The sequence below is a fragment of the Coffea eugenioides genome, chromosome 2 (assembly GCF_003713205.1).
Source record: "Coffea eugenioides isolate CCC68of chromosome 2, Ceug_1.0, whole genome shotgun sequence".
In the NCBI taxonomy this organism is placed as follows: domain Eukaryota; kingdom Viridiplantae; phylum Streptophyta; class Magnoliopsida; order Gentianales; family Rubiaceae; genus Coffea; species Coffea eugenioides.
Genome location: NC_040036.1, coordinates 50,398,948 through 50,423,046, shown reverse-complemented (window position 1 = coordinate 50,423,046; position 24,099 = coordinate 50,398,948). Strand labels below are relative to the sequence as shown.

Genomic DNA, 24,099 nt, shown 5'->3' with positions numbered 1-24,099 from the left:
AAAGTGAGTGAAAAAGCTGCTAAAGAATGGAAAGAGTACCAGGAAGCAATTCAGCAACGGCCAAGGAAAAGCACAATAGAAATAGGAAGGCAAGAAGAGAACAATCAAAGAGAGCAAACTGGCTCAGAAGTGGTAACGCTAAAGCTGGCGACCCAACACCAGAATGGAAACAAATCCTTTGGTATAGGCTTCACAGCTGCGATTGGCGCAAGCCAAGGAATTGCAGCCTGGTCGCTAAAGGAAAGGCAAGCAGGGAACAAAGCTCAAGACAATGCAGAGGCTGTGAGGCTTTGTATGATCAAAGCAGCAACAAAGGGATAGCGAGACATCAAGATACGAATTGAGGATAGAAAGCTGCTTGACCAAATACGAGCCGGAAAAGCCAGGAGCTTGGAGTCAGCCACTATAATAGAGGACATACAAAAAATGACTTCATGGTTTCGAATGTGCTTTTTTGATAGGTTAAATAAGGACATTGATAGCCTATGCTATAGTTTGAGCAAAATTGCTCTTTTAAACTTTTGTGACATGGAGTGGAATTACTCCACCCCAGAGTGCTAAATGCACTAATGTTAAAATAGGAGCCCTTGCTCCAACAGTGTATAGTTTGGTTGTGATATAAAATTCCTAACATTTCGGAAAAAAAAAAAAGACAATTGTACATCAGGTTTTGAAAAGATTTAAGTTTGATTTTATATAGAGGATAGAGTAGAACATGGTACGGGCGTGGAAAACCCTTGGTTTTGTACTTAATAGCTACAATTTTATAAGGATGAAGGAATTGAATAATGAGTCATAAACATGATAAAGAAGAAGACATAAGCGCTGAGGTCCGAGAACAAGGGCACTTCTTGGTCCCACCAAAGCATGAATTGTCAACTCAACAAGGCCAATAGTAAGTGCAAGGCTGATAACAGGTCATAAGAAATAATTCTACACTTATTTTTTCCTATTTTTTGGGTACAACAAAACGTAAGTCATTGTTCACTTTTTTAGCATACTTACTATGATTTTATTCTCCATCATGTTAGCTCAGTATGAATTAGTGTAGAAATTAGTGTAGTTTTGTTTATTGTATCTTGTCCTCATATGTTGGTTCGGAATTGGCATGAATGCAGACGTAATGCAACCCGGCGGCCTAGTTCGTGCTGTTCCCCAGCCCTGCCCTGCTCCCAGAGTAAACTATGTAAAAGTCAGATATTCTGGGTAGGTAAAATAGTTCGTTATCTGGACCCAAATTTTTGATAATCTGACTCTTTTAAAGGTTGACCTTGGGTGAGTGGGGAAGGACAGTCTACTCTGAAGCCTGAACCAGAGAAACAGAAGAGTAGTGCGGAGACTGCAGAGTCTGTAGGCGCAATGTTTTGGCATCTCTTAACAGTTTTTGCAGCAACGGCTCTTCACTTCAGTGCGACTGGTGAAGCTTCTGAATGTTTGACCGATGGCAAGTTTATACTTCTCAGGATTCCAACTCGTGTTTCTTTTCATTCTGCTTTCTTATTGAGTTGTTTTTGTTCAACAAAATGATTGAAATATTATGTGGATCATGATAAAAGGTTTTCCATTAGTGAGAAATGTTAGCAAGCTTCCACAAGGTAGCTTCGAGATTCCCGGTTTGTCTCACACCACCCTTGCGGGTTCAGTCTTGCATGGCATGAAAGAGGCAAGACACTATTTTGTCGGTATTTTTACAGCATGTTTTACATCTCAAGTCCTTAAATTTTTACAGCATGTTTTACATCTCAAGGTCGTGCTTCTCCCGCTTCCTCTCTCTTTGCTAAAGTTCGATCAGTAGCAGCAGCTTCAGCTTTATGATTGTCCGTACATGTCTAATTCAGCCAAATTGTTAACAATTAAGCTATGGCATCCTACTAATTCCTGATGCATGTTTGTTTGGAAAAGTAGGCAGATTGAGTATTAAAAGAATAGAAAGGAAAGAAAAAGAGTAAATTGTTGAACTAGTTACTTCTGATTTAAACTTATAGGTTGAGGTATGGCTGCAAACATTGGCTCCGGGAGCTCGCACCCCAATCCATAGACACTCATGTGAGGAGGCATTCCTGGTCCTAAAGGGGAGTGGCACTCTCTATCTTACGACAAATATGCACCCCGAATTCCCTGGGAATCCACATGAGTTCCGTATCTTCTCAAATAGCACATTCCTTGTCCCTATTGATGATGTTCATCAGGCAAATTCTCCTCTCTATTCCCCTCTATTTTTTATTTTTATTTTTTTGGAGGAGGTAGCCAAGTTACATACTCTGTTTCTTATACTGACATCAAAATTAGTAGTCTGTTATATTTGTATTTAACAAATTTTCGAAGATCACAACTTTGTGTCAGTGCCTTAACATCACGGTACTTCAATTACAATTGATACCAGGTCTGGAACACAAATGAGCAGGAGGATTTACAAATTTTGGTTATTATATCTCGTCCACCTGTGAAAGTGTAAGCATATTATCCTCTTTCATCCACCTGTGAAAGTGTTAGTGTATTATCCTCCTTTACGGCAGATAGCTAACAGTCCATCTTGAATCCTGAAAGCTGAAGATCTAAAGACAACAGCAATATATTTTTTACATGTATTGTGCAAAATCATCTTCACTAGGCTTTTTCCAACATAAAGTTCGTTCACTCTCAGCAAATAACTGTCCATCAAATCAATCATCAATACGTTTCCCTCCGATGCATACCGAATTTTGACGGGTAGTATATATTGAACTTGTCATCTGGGTTCTTCCTTTCAGGTTCACATATGATGACTGGTTTATGCCACATACAGCTGCCAAACTACTCTTCCCTATCTTCTGGGATGCAGTGTGTTACCAGACGCCTTTGGAAAGAGACGAGCTTTAACTTTCCAATACAAAAATCACTTGGATTCTGCTACACATTGGGTTCAAAAAACACTTAGAAATATATCCCAGTATAACGCGTGCTGTATCATGATTTTACTTGTGTATTTTGTAAACCTTCCTTTTCTGCTGAAATTGGGGTTTGAAACTCTGAGTTCGGCACAAACTGAGGTCCATTTGATTTCCACCTGTATGTTTCCATGCTTGCAGAGGTACTTTTTATTTTTGTCAAAAACTACATGTGATGAAAATTTTACAGTCATGAATGAAGTATTAGATAAATTTCCTGCAGAAAGTTACTGGCATGGAAAAAGAGATAGGTTTTGCTGCAATTTACATGCAAATGGACTAATAATTAAGCAAGGCCATATTAAAACTCACTTAAAAGTGGATTAGCCCTCAGCAGCCGCGTTCACCTTTTCCCATTTGCCTCGTTTTAGAAGTTTCCCTCGCAAGAATGACATACGATTACTGTCTACAGCAAAACAATAACGCATCATATTACCCAAAATGAAAAAATAAATACAACAATAACGCATCATTTTACCCAAAACAAATAAATAAATAAATATATTCTATGCATCGACAATTTGGCATCACATTTTAAAAGATGTGCCATTGACTCTCTATAGATGATAGGAGTGGACAAGTAGTAACGTGAGTATCCAATCCATATATATAAAAGGAGTTTCTAGGGTGATGGTTTATGTGCCTCATGGAAGGGGTAATTTAGTGATTTAAGGTTTGCTTTACTAAATTGGCTGAACAGATTGTATAATAGCTTAATGCATGGGAAGTGGTAGACTTTATGGTCTTTATCAGCTTTTAATTACAAAGTACAAACTATTATACAAACCACTATGAAAAGGTGGTTTAATTGCAAACTTAATCATATTCCTGAATTAAGACACATTTAACGGGAAATAAGTGGAGGAGTTGTGTTTTTTTGCCGTTGCTATAGTAACCTCCATCTGCTGGAATTCTTCTCATTTAATTATAGTTTTCACGGACAGCAATTATGCTGTGTATTAGATTGGGATTTTGCTTCCATTTTGCAGCAGTTTTCTGAACAGGTACGTTTTGTTGAGGCCATCCATTTTTTGGTTTTTAGCATTAGGTATTTTTGTGTTTTTGTTTTTCTACAAGCAATCTATAACCTTTGTATGTGTTGTAATGTTCCACCGTTTGAGTTGAGTTGTCCATGTCAAATTTCTAAAATTGATAAAATGTTTTAATGTTTTCTGTTGCTGCAATTTGTGGATAAAAGTATTCTTCAACTGTATATAGTCGATAATTACTATCTTTATGCAGATAGTTATTGGATTTGTTTTCCCATCTGTTTAGTTATCTGCTTTGAATCAAATTATTTAGCATGCAAATTATGTTTATATGTAATTAATTATTTTGTGTTGGACCAACAACAAAGAGAATACTAGGTAATGGCTGCAAAACTAACTAGAAAAAGGTTTCAAATCGTGATTACAAATCACTTTCCTTAAGGCTTTATTCATCCACTATAATGTGCAAAAGACCAAGGATGAATATCCTCTACGATAATATGAAGTTTGGTTACAAAAACTCTACTCTAAGTTGTTATAACCCCCAAAAAACAAAGAAGAGAAGAGCAGAAATTTTTCTAGAACTTGTAGATCTTGTCTGCAGCCAAAAGACCACAAATTGATCCATATAAATAAGATTTCATGTCCCTTAGATGGTTATTGAATGTTAGAAATTTGTTTTGTCTAGAGATGCATCCCTTCAAATGGCGGTTGAATCATTTGAAACTCGAAAGGTTGCAAACACAATAGCAGAAAGTTGAAAATTTGAAATTTTCAATAATTGAAAATTCTTTAACAATCCCCAGCAATTTTCAATATATTGAAAATTTGTTTATAGATCACTGAAAAATTCTGATAATCTATGCATAAACAATGATGTCTTTCGATTGAACCACCATTTTCGTGTTAATTGAGTATAACTTGTTAATACTACTTGGTAGACAAGTTTTGAGTCTCGAGTATATGCAACAAACCACATAAATTAACATACACAGATTCACTTCTCTTCAATTTGTTTATACAAATGATATATTAGGTCTTGTATCCCTATCCTTTCATGAACCTGTTCAAAGTTAAGTTCTAACTTTGTGGATGCCATCAATCCAACATTCATACAGGCAAGCTCTTAATGCTCCCGCCATTTATAGCATTTTACAAGACTTGTTAAGAACTCTAAGTTCAACCTTCCAATTTCAAGCGGGAAAAATCACACTACACCTTCTGGGATGTTAGGCTGGTTGTTATAACTAGTGTTGAATCAAGGTTCCATTGTTAGTGATTCATGGATTGGACTTCAATCCCATCTCATTAGATGTTTTAATTATCATTTCCTTTGTTAATCCCTTAGTTAAAGGATCAGCCAGGAGGTTCTCTTTTGATCTTACAAAATCTATGGTTATCACACCATTTGTGATCAAATCTCTTACTAGACTATGCATTAATCCAACATGTCTAGATTTGCCATTGTACACTTGGCTATAAGCTTTAGCAAGCGTAGCAGCACTATCACAATATATGGAGATTGGTGAAATTGGCTTTGGCCACATAGGTATCTCTGATAGTAAATTTCGTAACCATTCAGCTTCTTTGCTAGTTGATGCCAAAGTTATAAATTCAGCTGCCATGGTGGAGATGGTTATGCATGTTTACTTCTTGGACGCCTAAGAAATTGCTCCTTCACCTAACATAAAGACCCATCCACTTGTAGAAGCATGATCATCTTTATTTGTCATCCAACTACCATCTGAATAACTTTCTAATACTAAAGGATAGCCACCATAGCAAATGTTATAGTCTTTGGTATGTTTTAAATACCTCAAGACTCTAGTTACACCTAACTAATGCTATTTGTTTGGATTACTTGTGTATTCACTTAACACGCCTACAGCCAACGCTATATCTGGCCTTGTACATGTCATTGCATACATCAAATATCCAATCACTTTGGTATCAGCCAATTGAGACACAAGATCACCAACATATTTAACAAAGTCAATTTTTGGGTCAATGGAAATTAAGGCAGGCTTACAATCTGTGAAAGCAAAATTTGTCCTTGTTCTCTCTTAATTCTTATTCCTAGGATAACATCGGCCTCTCCCATATCGTTCATTTCAAACTTGCATCATAGCAACTTTTTGGTCTCATTGACTTGTTTTAAGTCAATACCAAAGATTAACATATCATCCACATATAAGCAAATAATGATACCTTTACCACTCATATACTTGCTATATACACATTTGTCCGATTCATTAATTTTGAACCCATTTGTAAGCATTACCTGGTCAAATTTTGGTGCCATTGTTTTGGTGCTTGTTTTAATCCATACAAGGACTTTACAAGTCTATACACTTTGTGCTCTTGCCCAGCTACAACAAACCCTTCAGGTTGTTTCATGTACACTTCTTCATCCTATTCACCATTAAAAAATGATGTCTTGACATCCATTTGGTGAATTACCCATTTTTGGATTGAATCTATCACAAGTAGCACCCTTATGGTAGCTATTCTCACTACCGGTGAGTAAGTATCAAAATAATCAAGGCCATGTTTTTGAGTAAAGCCCTTGGCAACTAATCTAGCCTTAAACTTGTCTATGGTTCCATCCACCTTCAATTCCTTCTTGAAGATTTTCCAAGCAATTAGCTCAAAACATAGTGGTAAATCCACTAACTCCGAGGTTTTATTGGCCATAATTAAGTCCATCTCATCATTTATAGCCTGTTTCCAAAATGAAGCGTCATGTGACTCCATTGCTTCATCAATGTTTTAAGATCGGTTTCGGTATTAAAGCAATAAGGAATAGTATTAGTTATTTCATACCTTGTCCCTTCAACAAGGTAAGTAACAAAATCTAAGCCAAAAGACTTCGCCTTAAAGATTGTAAGAACAACAACAAAGAGAATACTATGAAATGGCTGCAAAACTAACTCTCGCGCCCCATTTTTTGCGATGAAAATAAGGTGTTTACAAAAGATGTGATTTTATTTAAAAATAAGTGAAAAAGGACCTAGAATGGGACTTTAAAGAATGCGACAGTTTGGGTCCAAAATTTAGTTTAAAAAGATTTTTAAGAAAAATAGAAGTCACTACTTGGTATTGAATTTGGGTGTACCAAGTCACCCAAAAATATTTTTTGATAAAAATAAAATAAAATAAAATAAAACCCTTTTCGACAACTCCAAGTGTTTGAAAAACAAGAGAAAATGAGTTCGGAAGTCACGGTTGAAAAAAGGGAAGGCAAAGGTTCGATTAACTCAAACCTAAGGCACCCTTTCAACCTAGTCTAAACTAGTTGCATGATTTAGTCAAAATTTCTCTAATCTAACCCTTAAATTTATCACGTTTGAATGTTTCCTACATAGATGCAGACCTAAATTTAGAAAATAACGAAAGGGACAAAATGTCCATTCAAGGGTTTAATTGATGCCAATCGCATTAATTGTGAAGACCAAAATAATTCCTTGAAGGGGTCACGAGTATGCGAATGATTAAATTAAAAGAAAAAAAAGAAAATTAAATTATATACATAGGTATAAGTGATCAAAGGAAAAGAAAATGCAGCATAATGGATATGAGAGGTAAAAACTCGTAACATAATTTTCTTATACATGGATTAATGGGTATTTAAACTAAAAAGTTGTAATCACCCATTTCCCATGTTCAAAGAATAATTTTTCTAATCTAGACAAGCAAATGAACTAACTTATTTTGCGATTTCTTAAATGAGATGCAATTCTAAATGATATGATTAACACATATAGAGGATAGGGGATAATATAATAGACAATATCATGCAAGTAAGAAAATATCTTAAAAATAAAAATATGCATGAAAATGTAATGAATATCACACAAAAATGAATCTAACGCACGAACGTTCTAAGAATCTAGCGTTGGACTAACCCATTTCTAAAAATCTTTACTAGCGTTGGACTAGCAAGTAAGTGGAGGGAGAAGCCACAACTAATGTTGGACTAGTGTGGTGACGTCATGTATTAATAATATATAGTAAAACAAATAAGACATAAATTAAAACAAATAAACACATAAGAGCACATAGCACGTAACACGTAAGTATAATATTTAGATGCAAAAATCCTAAGGAAAGCGGGTAAAGCATATAACACATAGGTCACATAAACACACAAAACCTACCTATTACAATGGGGAATCTAACTACAATCTAAAATGGAAAAATATAAAAAAATAAATAAAACCTATTTATTCTATCTATTACAATAGGGTACCTAATTACAATCTAAAATGAGAAAATATAATAAAACAAATCTAGTTATCCTATCTATTACATTTTTGAGGTATTTAAATGCCTCTCAAATAATTATAAAAATTAACTAAACAAATATAAGAAAATTTGAATGAACATTTAGATCAAATAAATAAAGCATATAAAAATATATAAACACATAGAAACACGTAGGAGCACATAAGAGCACGTCATTGACATTGACATAATAATAATAGGGGTACCTCCCTTTTGAAGTGGTGACTAAATGGAGTCAAATTGCCCTACTTATACTCAAAATGAACAAAAGAATCATGACACCAATTTAATTGAAAAATAATAATAATGATAAAAATACTAAATTCATCTTAATATGTCAAACGTAAAGAAATTTAAGAACATCTAAAAATTACAAGTTAAATATATTCAAAAGTAACATAATTAGCAATTAAAGAAAAGAAACAATCATAATAAAAAGAGTCAAAATTCACTAGGGACTAGATTGCAAAAATTGAAAAACTTTAGGGGTTAAAAATATATTTTTTAAAGTTTAGGGGTCAAAATTAAATAAAAGATAAAAGTTCAGGGACCAAAGTGCAATTAATTTAAGGACCCAAGTGAAAGAAATTTAAAATGTGTTAATCTTAGTCTTTAGTTTTTGATATTTACAAAACAAATGAATGATACTAATATCTATTCAAGATATACTTTCAGATCAAGTGCAAATCAGATTTAAAGATCAAGTGCAATTGAAAGAATCAAAGGTTGCTGAAAGCTGTCGGACGCTTGTGAAGACAAGATCGGATGTCCGATAATCATTGCACAACTTTGGACGCATAAAGAACTCCACCACCGGATGTCCGAAGGAATTAAGACATTCCCTCTAGCTCACTGACCTCGTTCGGACGCTAAGCATTAGAGCATCGGCCGTCCGATAAAGTATGCGGAACTTCGGACGCAAAAGGATGGTAGGTGCCGGACGTCCGAAAGACCTGAAGAAAACTTCTCAAAATGATCATCTGCTTTCGGACGCAAGTATCAGAAACACCGGACGTTCTATAGAATTAGAGAAGTTCCCTCAAGCTCACTACCTACTGTCGGACGCGAATTTCAGATAGACCAGACGTCCGATACTCCCAACGGCTAGTAGACTCTTCAGCTACCTTCTATCCATTAGAAGCATTAATGAGACACTTTTTGATCTCATATAAATAGTGCATGTTCAACTACTTTCAAAGAACTTTTGCACATTGAGAATACGAAAGATCTAGAGTAGTTTTATTGAGAAAATACTCTTCAAAGAAGATTTGTACTCTTGTTTGTGTGAATTTCGTGTAAGCTCTTCTTGTGTGAGAAAAATACTTCAATAGTGTAGCTTTGTGAGGGTTATCCGAGTGATAGTAAAACTTCCTAACTTGACCAAGAGTAGATTGGGGTAAGGAGGAAGTGATCCTTCCTTTGTACACAAAAATTGGTTGTTTTTTGGTCAACTTGAAGAGGCTTGTTCTATAAAGTGATACTCAAGCTCAAGAGGAGTTTGGAAGTAAATTGGTTTACTATTCCTTCTCTACTACTTACTGTCTTGTAATTCTAAATTGATTATCTCTTCTACTCCCGAGCAATCTTGTTTTCTTAATTAATTGTTCATTGCATGGTCACTTAGAAAAGAAGGTAAATTTCATATTGAACAAAAAGTGTTCATAACCTGATTAGTTTTTAAATAACCTATTTCACCCCCTCCTCTTAGGTTGTCTTCGATCCTTACAATTGGTATTAGAATTTGGTCTCCTAGAGATTAAGCTCAAGCGGCTTTGGAGTAAAAATAACAACCAACAATGCCATATTTTTTGAAGGACAATCTGTCACTAAACCACCAATGTTTAATGGATCTAATTATGTGAGTTGAAAGGAAAGAATGATTATCTTCTTGCAATCTATTGATATTGAACTGTGGTTTATTGTTAATGACGGTCCATATGATGTCTCTATAATAGATGAAGTCACTCATAGGCCAAGACCAAAAACCAGAAATGAATTAATTGGTGATGGTAGAACTCACCTCACTTTGAATGCCAAGCCTATGAATGTGTATAGTGCTTTAGATTCAAATGAATCTATTAGGGTCAAAGGTTGTAGGTCTGCTAAAGAGATTTGGGATAAACTGAGAGAAATCCATGAAGGGAGTGAGAATGTGACAGAACAAAAGAAATCTATCCTAGTTACCAAATATGAATCATTTAAAATGGAATCTCATGAAAATATTGATAAGATGTATTGTAGATTCAATGTTCTCATTAAGGACTGAGAGGTACTGGAAAAGGAATACTTCTTAGGAGAGAAAAATAGAAAAATCTTGAATGCCTTGTCCAAGGATTGGGAGAGTAAGGTAACTGTTATTAAAGAGGCTAAAGACTTGAACTCTATGCCTATTAAATCTCTTATTAATTTTCTAATCTCTTATGAGTTGAATCTTAAGACTAAGGTACAAGAGGAAGAGGATGCAAAAGTGAGAAGGAGCATTGCTCTAAAAGCATTACAAGATGAAGATGACACGGCTTCCTTGGATAGAGAAGATGCGGAAGTCGACGACAATGACCTTGCTCTCATCACAAGGAGTTTCAAGAGAATCCTCAATAAAAGGAGATTCAGAAAAGGAGAACCTAGCTATACATTTTCAAATCAGTTCAACAATACAAGAAACAAAAGAAAGCAAGAAGTCAATAAAAAGTAAGCTGACAAGTGCTTTGAGTGCGGCCAACTTGGACACTACATGAGTGAGTGCCCAACGAAGAAAAAGAAAGATGGAAAAGCTGAACGAAAATCAAAATTCAACAACTTTCAAATCAGTTGGAATGATTGCAACTCAGATGGTGACGTTGAAGAGGAAGAAGAATATGCTCAAATGGCTTTCATGGCCATTGGAAATGATGAGGTAACTACTTGCAACTCTCAACTTAATAGTGATGATGAATCTGATGATGATGTTAATTCCTTCATTGAGAGACTGCATGATAGTTTGAAAGAATCCTATGCTAGAAATAAGGAACTAAAACAGAAGATCAATTTTCTTATTCAACGCAATGCAAACCCTTTTCGACAAAAAAAAAATATGAAGGATGAAAATGACAACTTAAGAAGAGTTGAGATTGATTTACAGATAGAAAAATAAAGTTTTGTGAGATGTTCAAAAAGGAACAAGGGGATCTGAAAAGAAGAATGGATAATCTTAATGAGTTGCTCCAACACAAGAAACAAAACTGTTTTCAAAAGAATGAACCAAAACCTTATCGTGGCATTCATAAGAAGAAGTTAAATTCTAGTTCAAATGAGTTTACCATTTATAAAAGAAGACAAGTAAGGTTTGTTAAACCTGTCTATACAAGTAACTTTTTGACTATGTATAGTTTTTGTTGTCAAATAGGTCACATGAAGAGTAATTGCTATGTGAGAAAAAATATGAAAAATGGCATGAAATGCATGTGGATAGTTAGACATAATGCTAACTCTCAAGGACCCAAAAAATAAAGGGTACCATATGTTATTTTGTGAACTTTTGTGTAGGTGAAGTTGGTGAATATCATTAAGGAATCAAAATGGTTCATAGATATTAGATGCTCAAGACACATGACCGATGATCCATCACAATTCATCAAACTCAAGCCTAAATCAAGTGGAAAAGTGACATTTGGAGATGACAACAAAACCAAAACAATTGGAGTGGGAGATGTTGGTAAGAATGGCCAAACTTTTGTTCATAATGTTCTCCTAGTTGATAATTTGAATTATAACTTGCTGAGTGTTAGTCAATTGTATGATAGAAATCTGTTTGTATTGTTCAAAAAGTATGAATGTCTTGTTTTTTATTCAAAATTTAATATTATCTTCAAAGGAAAAAGAATAAATGACATCTATGTAGTTATTCTTGAAAATGTTGATTCCTCTAGTTTTAAATGTCTTAAAATTTCAAATGAAGACCCTTGGTTGTAGCATAAAAGGATTTGTTATTTCAATATGAATTTGTTAAAAGAAATTTTCAAAAAGGAACTTATTAGAGATTTGTCAAAAATTAAGTTTGAAAAAGACAAGATTTGTGATGCTTGTCAATTTGAAAAACAAGTTAAAGTTTCTTTCAAACCCGAGAAATGTGTTTCTACTTCAAAACCTTTGGAACTTTTACATCTTGATTTGTTTGGTCCTATATAAATTGCTAGTTTGGGTGGTAAAAGATATTGCTTGGTTATTATTGATGATTATTCTAGATTCACTTGGGTGATGTTTCTTGCCCACAAAGATGATGCTTTCAAAAATTTTGTTTTCCTATTTATAAAAGTTCAAAATCTGATTGGGTTGAAAATTATTAAAATTAGAAGTGACATGGCTCGGAATTTAAATTTTGTGATTTTTCTAAATTTTGTGATCATAATGGAATTACTCATGAATTTTCTATTGCAAGAACTCCACAACAAAATGGTGTTATTGAAAGCAAAAATAGAACTCTTCAAAAAGCCGCAAGAACCATATTAAGTGAATGCAACTTGCCAAAATATTTTTGGGCCGAAGCCGTGAATACGGCTTGTTATACAATTAATAGAGTTCTTTTGAGACCAATTTTGAACAAAACCTCTTATGAGTTAATGTTTGATAAAAAGTCAATTATTGGATATTTCAAAGTTTAGTTGCAAGTGTTTTATTTTAAATATCAAGGAACACCTTGAAAAATTTTATAAGAAATTTGATAAAGGTATTTTCTTGGGATATTGTGAGAACAAAAGAGGTTTTAGAGTCTATAATAGAAGGACTCTTGTTATAGAAGAAGCCATACATGTCACATTTGATGAATCTAATGATGATATTTCCAAGAGTTGTTGTAAGGATGATAATGTAGGTGTTCAAGAAGGACTTAAAAAACTCACAATTCATGATCAAGACAGCTCCACTAGAAGATAATTCGAAGGAAGATGATCCTCAAGAGAATCAAGCATTGGAAGAAAATGACAAGGATGTTGGTACGCCTAAGGATCTTCCAAGAGTTTGGAAGTTTGTTCAAAACCATCCGAAGGAGCTTATCATTGGTGATCCATCCGAAAAGGTTAGAACTTGTTTCTCTGCTAAGCAATTGATAGATAATTTTGCTTTAGTCTCACATTTTGAACCTAAAAATATTGTTGATGCCTTGAAAGATGAAAACTGGATTTAGCCATGGAAGAGGAACTAAATCAATTTGAGAGGAATAAGGTTTGGACACTAGTTGAAAGACTTCAAAACCATCCTATTATTGGTACAAAATCGATTTTTAGAAATAAAATGAATGACAAAGGTGAAATTGTGAGAAATAAGGCTAGACTTGTAGTTAAGGGGTATGCTCAAGAAGAAGGAATAGACTTTGATGAAACATTTGCTCCCGTAGTTAGGCTAGGATCAATTAGAATGTTTTTGACATTTGCATGTTTCAAGGATTTAAAATTATTTCAAATAGATGTTGAAAGTGCATTTTTAAATGATTTTATTGATCAAGAGGTATATGTTGACCAACCTCCCGATTTTGAAAATGAGACATATCCAAATCATGTGTTTAAACTCTCAAAAGATTTGTATGGATTAAAACAAGTTCCAAGAGCATGGTATGAACGTTTAAGTGGTTTTTTGGATGAAAATGATTTTAAAAGAGATATTGTGGATACCACTCTTTTCACTAAACAAAGTTTCAATGATCTCCTAATTGTACAAATATATGTTGATGACATTATGTTCACTGTTTGCTTGTGTGCTCGTTTTCAATCTTGTTCAAAAGAGTCTCATTTGATTGCTGTGAACAGAATCTTTAGATATTTGAAGAAAACTTTGAACTATGATTTTTGGTATCCAAAATGTCATGAATTTCCTTTATATGGTTTTTCAGATGCTGATTTTGGTGGATGTAGGATAGATAGAAAAAGTACAAGTGGTACATGTTACTTTCTTAGTACTTGTCTAGTGTCATGGTTTAGTAAGAAGCAAAATGTTATCTCCTTGTCTACGGTCGAAGCGGAATATGTTACCGCCGGAGCATGTTGTGCTTAATTGTTATGGATGAAAAGTATTTTAAATGATTTTGGATTGGTGTATGACTGTGTGCCTATATATTGTGATAATACAAGTGTCATAAATTTGACAAAAAAATCCCATTCAACATTCTAGGACAAAGCATATAGATATAAAGTATCATTTCATTCGTGATCTTGTTCAACAGGGTGAAATTTGTGTACAATATGTTTGATCAAAAGATCAAATTGCTGATATTTTTACAAAAGCCTTACCACTGGATCAGTTTGTGTTTTTGAGAATAAAATTGGACATTTTAGAAAAGATTTTCTAAAAATTCTCTGCTCACACTTTATCGGACGTCTGATACATATGAACAGACATCCGACAGTGTTTTCAGCCATTTTTTCAGAAAATTTTGGTTTGGACGGTAGTGTCAGACACTTCTCTTCGTTCGGCCGTCCGACCCTCAAAAGAGGCGTATTATAAAACAGTCATTTCCTCTCTCGAACACGCCCTTTCCTCTTCTCCCTCTTTCAAATTTTAAATTCATCTTTTCTTTGAACAAGTTCCAAGAAATTGATTTTTTTCAATACCATTACACCCCTTTTGCGCATCCATTAGCACTCATAACTTTCTCTAACTACCAATCACTCCATCGATCCCAATTCTCAGCAAAAACCCTAGCCACTCAAAATTCACTCTTTTTGGAAGATTCAAACTTACATTCTAGTCTCATCTGCAATCTTAGTCCATCTCATTCACACATTCATCACTTTTTGCAATAAAATTATCCTGCATTTTATCATGGTAAGAGTGAGAGGAGGCTCTGCTGGTACCGGACGCACTACCAGGCTAAGAGATGAAGACATTGAAATTGTCGAGTTTTTCACCAGGAAATCATCAAGAAAAAGAATTGAAACACGAGGTGGAAAAAAGAAACATTCCGTCAGAGAGAAACAAACTGATCAGACTGAAGAACAGCCAACTGTATTGCCCGATATCAGTGATGATGAACAACCAACTGCTGAGCCTTCCACCAGGAAATCACCTAGACAAGGACTGAGACTCGCGGTGGAAAGAGGAAACCTCCTACTAGAGGGCAATCTGCTGCTCAAACTAAGGAAGAGCCAACCCCATTGCCCAAGTTTATCGATGATGATGCCAGAGAAAGGTTTGAATGAATTTCACAGAAGGGTTTCATCACTCAAAGGACCATTCTCCCCTCTGAATTCCGTAAGCTTGACCTTGAATCAGTTTTTAAACTCTTTGAATTCCAAAAATGGTCTCACATTCTGTCCTTACCCAACACTTATTATCCTGATATGCTTCATCAGTTCTTTGCTAACTTTAGCAAGGATAGTTCACACACTGATCTGATTTCTCGTGTCAATTCAGTTGATATTGCATTCAATCCTGACATTGTTAATGCTATTTTAAAGACCAAAATTGAATATGATTTTAAAGAAAAAATTGTAAACTTTTTCTCTTATGCAGAGTTTCCGACTGCTTATCACCATTTTCACATTACAAAACTGATGACTTACTTTCAAACTCACTTTAACACTCCTGCTGAGGCAAGATTGGAGGATCTCAATCCTCAAAATTTGATCATCTTTTCAATAATTTCAAATCTGTTGGTTCCTACTGATGGTCATAGGACTGATGCCAACAAAATAGAGCTTTACCTTTTTTATTGCTTTCTTGAAAAAGTTTGAATTGATTTCAGCTTTGTTATGTACAAGTTTTTGCTCAAAATCAGCACTGATAGTCGTAGAAAACTCTCCTATGCAAAGTTTTTAACTCCAATCTTTGCTCACTTCAAAATACCTTTTACTAGAGTGTCTCCAAAAGAGACTGCATCCACCATCTTTTCCAAAACTTATTTTGAAAGAAAAAAATCTGAAATTCTTTGATGGTCATTGGTGCTACAAGGAGTCTATTTTGGAGTTTAGGACAAAGAGTCGTCATGAAACTCCTGTCACCCCCAAACCTCCCAGAGACCAGTTTCAATATGTTTCACCCTTCACCATCCATCCTAGAAAATCATCCACTCAGCCTTCCTCATCCAACCATAAAGTCATCTCCTTACTTGAGGAGCTCAAACAATACATTCTCTTTCTTGAAAATGGTCAGATGATGACCATGTCACCTGAGCAGCAAGCCACTTTTATTGACAAAAGAAACCTGCTTGTGCCCCTATCCCTCAAAAAGATGAAATGTGCATTAAAAAGAGTCTCGGACTGACTCAACTCCTGTTTCACAAGATAAAGGGCCATAACCTGAGTCCACTCCTGAAATCCATGTCTCAAGTTTTCAGCCACAAGATACGGGCAAGGCTCCAGTAACTGATGCTAGTGATGATGACGATGAGAAAACTAAAGATGAAGTGGATCCTACTGAATTTCGCCTTACAAGAAGAAAGCCTGGATCGTCCAAGATCACCATTTAGGCAATCTTAGGCACTTGTACTTCATTTTAGGATGACATTTCATATTAGGCATTTGCATCTTTTGTAATTCTCTCTTTTGATGGTTCAAGTACTCTTTACTATGGATATTGGTTAACTTTAATGGTTTCTGGTTAATTTGCTAATTTATCTTCGATAATATTTCTCTGTTTGGAACTTCCTCTGATTTCTGATATTAATTTTCTGTGCCTGTGTTTGGATTGCATTTCTGGTATGCTTTGGTATATTGGATTGGATATTAGTGGTATACTGAATTGGATTGGATATTGGATTGGATATCTGATGTTGATTGTATAACTGCACTGCTGATATTGGATTGCTGACACTGGTTGTTAAAATCTTTTAATGATGACAAAAAGGGGGATAAATGGAAATTGATGTTGAGATGTTATGTTTTGATGTTAGGAAGTGTAAATTGGCCAATGTGTCTGTAAATTTGGTAAATGTGTAAGGGGGAGTTATTCTGACCTTAAAAATCTTAGCACTTAAAAACCTTTTTTGATACATTGAATGAGGAGGAGATTTGGCTCAATTATTCTTTCCTCCATCCATTATTTTGTCACCATCAAAAAGGGAGAGATTGTTAATATTAGTCGCTAACTTTTGATGTTTACAAAACAAATAGATGATACTAATATCTCTTCAAGATAAAATTTCAAATCAAGTGCAAATCAGATTCAAAAATCAAGTGCAATTGAAAGAATCAAAGGTTGCTGAAAGCTGTCGGACGCTGGTGAAGACGGGACCGGACGTCCGATAATCATTGCACAACTTCGGATGCATAAAGAACTCCACCACCGGACGTCCGAAGGAATTAAAACATTCCCTCTAACTCACTAACCTCGTTCGGATGTTAAGCATCAGAGCATCGGCCGTCCGATAAAGTATGCGAAACTTCGGACGCAAAAGCATGGTAGGTGCCGAACGTCCGAAAGACTTGAAGAAAACTTCTCAAAATGATCATCTGCTTTCGGACGCAAGTATCAGAGACACTGAACATCCGATAGAATTAGAGAAGTTCCCTCAAACTCACTGCCTACTGTCAGACACGAATTTCAGATGGACCGGACGTCCGATACTCCCAAAGGCTAGTAGACTCTTCAGCTACTTTCTATCCATTGGAAGCATTAATGGGATACTTTTTGGTCTCATATAAACAGTACATGGTCAACTACTTTCAAAGAACTTTTGCACATTGAAAATACAAAAGATCTAGAGTAGTTTTATTGAGAAAATACTCTTCAAAGAAGATTTGTACTCTTGTTTGTGTGAATTTCGTGTAAGCTCTTCTTGTGTGAGAAAAATACTTCAATAGTGTAGTTTTGTGAAGGTTATCCGAGTGATAGTAAAACTTTCTAATTTGATCAAGTGTAGTTTGGGGTAAGGAGGAAGTGATCCTTCCTTTGTACACAAAGATTGGTTGTATTTGGTCAACTTGAAAAGGCTTGTTCTATAAAGTGATACTCAAACTCAAGAGGAGCTTGGAAGTAAATTGGTTTGCTATTTCTTCTCTAATACTTAGTGTCTTGTAATTCTAAATTGATTATCTCTTCTACTCCCGAGCAATCTTGCTTTCTTGATTAATTGTTCATTGTGTGGTCACCTAGAAAAGAGAATAAATTTCATATTGAGCAAAAAGTGTCTCATGACCTGATTAGTTTTTAAATAACCTAATTCACCCCTCACTTACGTTGTCTTCATCCTTACAAAATGTTCTGGGCCGCAGTAAAACTACTCCAAAGATCAGGGGCTTATTTGCAAAATCCGTTTCTGGTCTCTTAGGAAACAAGGCCATTGGGGCCAAATTTTGTTTAATTTCTGGGCCAAAAATCCCTTCAGACCAAACGAAAACCCAAAAAGAGGAACTCTAGACCACCAAAAAAAAAAATTTTAGCCCAAACACTTTTTCTTTGTTGGCCTAATCAGCAACATCCCTCAGATTCCGGTTTGAAAGGACTAACCGCCCAACCCGTGGCACCCAGGGGTGTAGCTCCTCATGCTGGCCGAGCGTGGTACGGTGTTTTGTGCTGCCATTGTGGTTAAGGAAATAAAGTTGCGCCTTCGCTAATAGCTATAGTTTTTGGTGCAATGGTAAGCGCTTGATCCTAACAAGTGGTATCAGAGCGAGGTCGCAGGTTCGAGTCTCCCTGGCTGTTGTTGGGGGAGGGATTGTTGGCCTAATCAGTAACATCCCTCATATCCCAACTCGAAGGGACTAACCGTCTAACCCGTGGCACCCAGGGGTGCAGCCCCTCATGCTGGCCGAGCGTGGTACGGTGCGTTGCGCTGCCATTGTAGTTAAAGAAATAAAGTTGCACCTTCACTAATAGCTATAGCTTTTGGTGCAATGGTAAGTACTTGATCTTTTTCTTTTCTTTCCTTTCTTTTCTTTCTTTTCTTTTCTTTCTTCTTCCTCCCCTTCGGTTTCTTCTTCTTGTTGCCTGGCCAGCTAAAGCTTCTTCAGCTAGCGACCATGGCAGTCGCCGCTGCCAGTCTCGAAAAATTACCAAAATACACCCTCTCACTCGATTTTTCACGTAGATTCTAGTTTTGGGCTTAACTTTTACAAAAAATGAACCAAAAGTGACGAAAATGGCAAAAGACAGCCCAGTTTTTATTTTTTTTCAAAACATCATATCCTTCACAAAAAATCATAAAAATTATACTATAACACTCCTTACAACTTCTACAATACAACTATGATTTTAATTTAACAAGAAAACAACATAAAAGGGGTAAAATAAAGCAAAATAGCCCCTAAAATTCATTTTTTCCATTGTAGCATTTTTTCAAACAGTTAACATGCATATACAAAAATCATTCTTCCTATCCTAATTTTGTTCATGACCTGTCCCAAAATTCAGCAACCCAACAACCATGGAAACCAGCAAAAGCAAAAGGAAATTAAACAATGAAGCATGGATTTAATGTGCTAAACAAAACTAAAAAATTATCTCAATGTATGTGGCAATCCCTTGGCTAAAGTTTTTTGATGCAAATTCCCAAGCTCCAATTATCCAACCGGTTGTTGCCTCCCTTTTTGTTGTGTGCGAGTGTGTTGGAAAAATATTGGGAGAGAGGAGGGCCGAGGGTAAGAATGTATTGGTGTGTGTTTGTGTAATGGAAGTGTGCTGGAAATTTTTTCTTTTCTTGAGGAAAGGAGGGCCGAGAGCTTAGTATATGGGAGCAAGAGTGGAGTCTTTGATTCTTTCTTTTTTGTCTGGCTTTTTGTCCAGTTGAGAGACAAGAGAGAGCCGAGAGAATCCAAAAAATTTGGTGGAGTTTTTGGTTCATCAAAATGATGAGTTTTCCACCAAATGAAAAGAAAGATGCATGGAACATTGAGTGCAAAAATGAATCAATAGTGTATTTGGTGAAAAGAGAAATAATTAGGGGAGGATTTTATCTTCTATTTTTTGTTTTTGTTTTTTTGTTTTCTTTTTTTTTTTATTTTTGTTTTCCTAAAATAAACCTGCAAAATGAGAAAAATACACATTAAAATGCAAGAAAATAAATAACTAATTAAATAAACAAATCCAAGAAAACATTAAAAATTGATAAAAATTTGGTATCTACAACTTGCCCCTCTTTGTCTAGAATTTTGAAAAAACTTAAGACAAAGACGTAGACACCAAATTGTGTACCTGTCTCTCCTAACTGCACCTGAGCTAAAAAAAATAACAAAGCTATAATTATTGAGCAAAATGATGCAATAACGTTGCAGAAAATGTAACCAAACTCATGTAAAGTTGCCTACGTATCCCATCATGAGAATCATGTCAAATGTAGTTCGAATACCAGTGAACCACAATGAAACGAGTGCATTGACTATCTGTGATCTTTGCAAAGTTGAAGAAGTCTGGTCTCTCAGAACTTCTAAACATGAAACACAAAATGATTAAGAAAGCATAATAGTTAATCAAAACAGTCAAGAAAAGTAACTGTCATAATTAGAAAAAAATGCGCGGAGAGGCGTGGTTACGCTCCAAGAATGGAGGCAGAAGGGGACGCGGCAGATGCTGAGACTCACCAACAGAAAATTAAATTTGATTGTCGAGAAGAAGGTAGGAGGGTGCGCAGCGGACGCTGAGACTCACCAACAGAAAATTAATTTTGATTGTCAAGAAGGGAGGTAGAAAGGTGCGCAGCGAACGTTGAGACTCACCAACAGAAAATTAATTTTGATTGCCAAGAAAGGGGTAGAAGGGTGCGCGGCGAACGTTGAGACTCACTAACAGATTGGTGGGACGGTGGGATAAAACCCAAGTCCAATAAAATAAAACGGTCAGTGGGATAAAATTCGAACCTGCCGAGATTGGTGGAATATAACCCTAGCCCAACAAAATAAAACGGTCAGTGGGATAAAACCCGAATCCAACAAAATAAAACGGTCAGTGGGATAAAATCTGAGCCTACTGAGATTGGTGGGATACAACCCGAACCCAACAAAATAAAAATAAAACGGTCAGTGGGATAAAACCCGAGCCTGCCGAGATTGGTGTGATACAACCTGAACCCAACAAAATAAAACGGTTAGTGGGATAAAACTCGAGCCTACCGAGTTTGATGGGATACAACTCGAACCCAACAAAATAAAATGATCACTGGGTTAAAACCCAAACCTCCCAATAAAATAAAATTGTCAGTGGGATAAAACCCGAACCTGTCGAGATTGGTAGGATACAACCCGAGTCCAACAAAATAAAACGGTCAGTGGGATAAAATCCGAATCTGTCGAGTTTGGTGGGATACAACTCGAACCCGAACCTAACAAAATAAAATGGTTAGTGGGATAAAATTCAAACTTGCCGAAGTTGGTGGGATACAACCCAAACCCAACAAAATAAAACGGTCAGTGGAATAAAATTCGAGCCTACCGAGGTTGATGGGATACAACCCGAATCCAACAAAATAAAACAAATTTGAAATAACTTTTGAAATCGTATTTTTTCAAAATTTGCCCCGATATAGGGCTCCCTTTTTTTTTCAAAGCCGATTTGGAATGCATTGTCAAACTTGGAGCTCAGTCCTTTTGATATTTGCCCCAGTGTAAATCATGTTTAACAAATACCACATTTTTCATGTTTTCAAGAAGGCAGAAAGAGTGATCACATAATACCACCACCATGTGATCCCTTTGGCCTTGAGAACCATGTAAGCATGATCTTCTGATGTCAAAACTGCTCCTCAAGAGTTGTGCTGTAACTTGTGTTGAATCTTCTCAATTTTCTATAATCAGTCAGCCAGACTCCACTATGTATCACAAAACATCTGTTTCTAATGACCAGATTTGAATGAATGGCCCTTGAAAAAGAAAGATGTCACATTTGACCCTTTTTGATGTCGTCCATCTCATTGGCCGAATAATTAAGAAAATTTTTCCTTAAAAAAATACTGCAACAAAGGGAGGCCGGTAATGTTTTGCCTTTTGTAATGAGCTCCGATGGAGTGTGAAGGAAAGGTTAAATGTTGAAGATCCATCATGAAATAGGTTGAAAATGATCCTAAGATTGCAACCTTCCAAAACTTGCCCTAATGTGGGCCTAATAAGAACTAAAAATTTGCCCCAGTTTAACTCTAATTGGGTTTCTTTTTTCTTCTCTTCGTTTTTTCCTTCCTTTTTTTTTGCATGTCTCTTTTCTTGCTTTTTTTTCTCCTTTTATTTTCTCGCTCCTTTTTTTTTGAAAAGGAAGACCAAAAAATTGCCCTAGTGTGGGGCTTACGATCTTGAGAGGCTTGACCCCATCTCTTGCAGTAATTTTAGAAAAAAAATTTCATAATCAGATGAAAAATTTTTTGCACATGTTTGAGTTGATTGGTCGAGAGAAAATTTGCTCATCCATCTCCATGAGAAAAAGTGTAAGGATTCACAAAAATTTATTATTTTAAAATCCATTTCGAGCTTATTTAAATACATAATTGCCTATCTATTCCGAATATTATTTTCTAACCTCTTTAGACTTAAATACATGGATTTATAGTTTCGTTATATTTTTAAAGTGACTCGTTTCAAAATTTAATTTTTGAAAAATCGCTAATTGAAAATAGCGAATACGCGTTGGGAGTCAATAATCGATTCGAGAATACAATAAGTTTGAAAAATTAGAGATTTGCAGGATGGACTTAAAACAGGTAATTTTATGTTTAAATACTCAAGTGATAGTTAATAGTACCATCGTTATAAGAATTTCTCGAAAATTGCACTATATCGCGCTTAAATTGGAAATACGCGTTTTCACACGCGCGATTTAATTGAGGGACTTTAGACCCTTATTTTGGGATAATTAAAAGTGAATAGTATTTATATGAATATAAGTGCATTAGAGGTTTAGTGCACTAGTGAAATAAATTCGAAAGAAATCGAGCACAAAACGTGCGCGTACACGCGCAAAGAAGAGTTGATTTCGGGGCAATTGTGGACTACACATTTAAAGCTTCCTTTGGAAGCTACTTTTGGACAAACACTCCCCCACTTTTCTCTCTCATTGGCCGACCATCAAGAGCAAGAAAACAGCCAAGAGTTCTTCAATTTTTCTTCTCCAATCCTTCACCAAATCTCCTCCAATTCCTTCCAAATTTCACACACACTTAGCTTAATACTTGGAGATCATTTTAAGCTGCAAAAAGAGGGAGATTTCCACGGTTTTCTTGAGCTAAGAGAGGACCAAAATTCTGCCTTGTTAACCAACACAAGTAAGTGACGATCAACCCTTAAATTCTTGGCCTATGGAAGTTGATTTACACTTATGAGTTTAGATATTCATGTGGGTGGCTTGTTAGTGTTGGAAAATTTTGAATGTGGGCTCTATGAACTCCCACTCTTGGATTGATGGCTGATGTGATGCTTGATGATAGATTTAATTGAACTCCGTTTCTCGTTCCGCTTATTTTGTTGTAAACTTGGATTGCAGCTATAATAGAGTTCCGAATTTCAAAAGTTAGTTCCAATCAAGTGAATTTTGCCGAATTTTCAAAGTTGGCCAGAAACCAACTTAAATCTGCTTTATGAACTAAAACAGCGACTTTGAGCTCATTTTTGAACGTTTTCCATTTGGAATCTTAGAAAAGTGTATTCTAAGAACTTTTAGTACTTTGGAAGAGGTTTCCAACGGTACCAAGTTTTTCAATTTTTGACATGTGGAATGTAAGATATGATTTTTCAAATTATCATATCCAAACTGAAATTTTTCCGAATTTCAAGGAAATGGAATTTTTCAAGTATTCCTTATTCCTTCGATAGTACTGGAGCGTTTATGCTTGATTTCCAAGATGAAAACTAAATTTCTCTTGTACTTTGAACCCCATTTGGGATCCTCGATTTAGGATAATTTAGGCTCGTTTCACGAGACTTTCTAAGATTGTACTATGGTACGATCTTCTTTAATAGTAGGGGTTGGTGAATGATAGTCTATTATTATTTACTCAGGCGCACACGAAGACCTTCAAG

At 35.5% G+C, this 24,099-nt stretch overlaps 1 protein-coding gene across 1 annotated transcript; it reads left to right on the top strand.

Moving 5' to 3' along the window:
• Positions 1 to 1,123: 1,123 nt before the first annotated feature.
• LOC113759856 (auxin-binding protein T85-like) lies at positions 1,124 to 3,019 on the top strand. The gene is made up of 6 exons (XM_027302434.1): positions 1,124 to 1,177; positions 1,294 to 1,444; positions 1,557 to 1,663; positions 1,986 to 2,189; positions 2,384 to 2,451; positions 2,751 to 3,019. Exons 1-6 carry the CDS (start codon positions 1,124 to 1,126, stop codon positions 2,857 to 2,859), a joined length of 693 nt encoding a protein of 230 aa, XP_027158235.1. The 3' UTR covers positions 2,860 to 3,019.
• Positions 3,020 to 24,099: the final 21,080 nt, after the last annotated feature.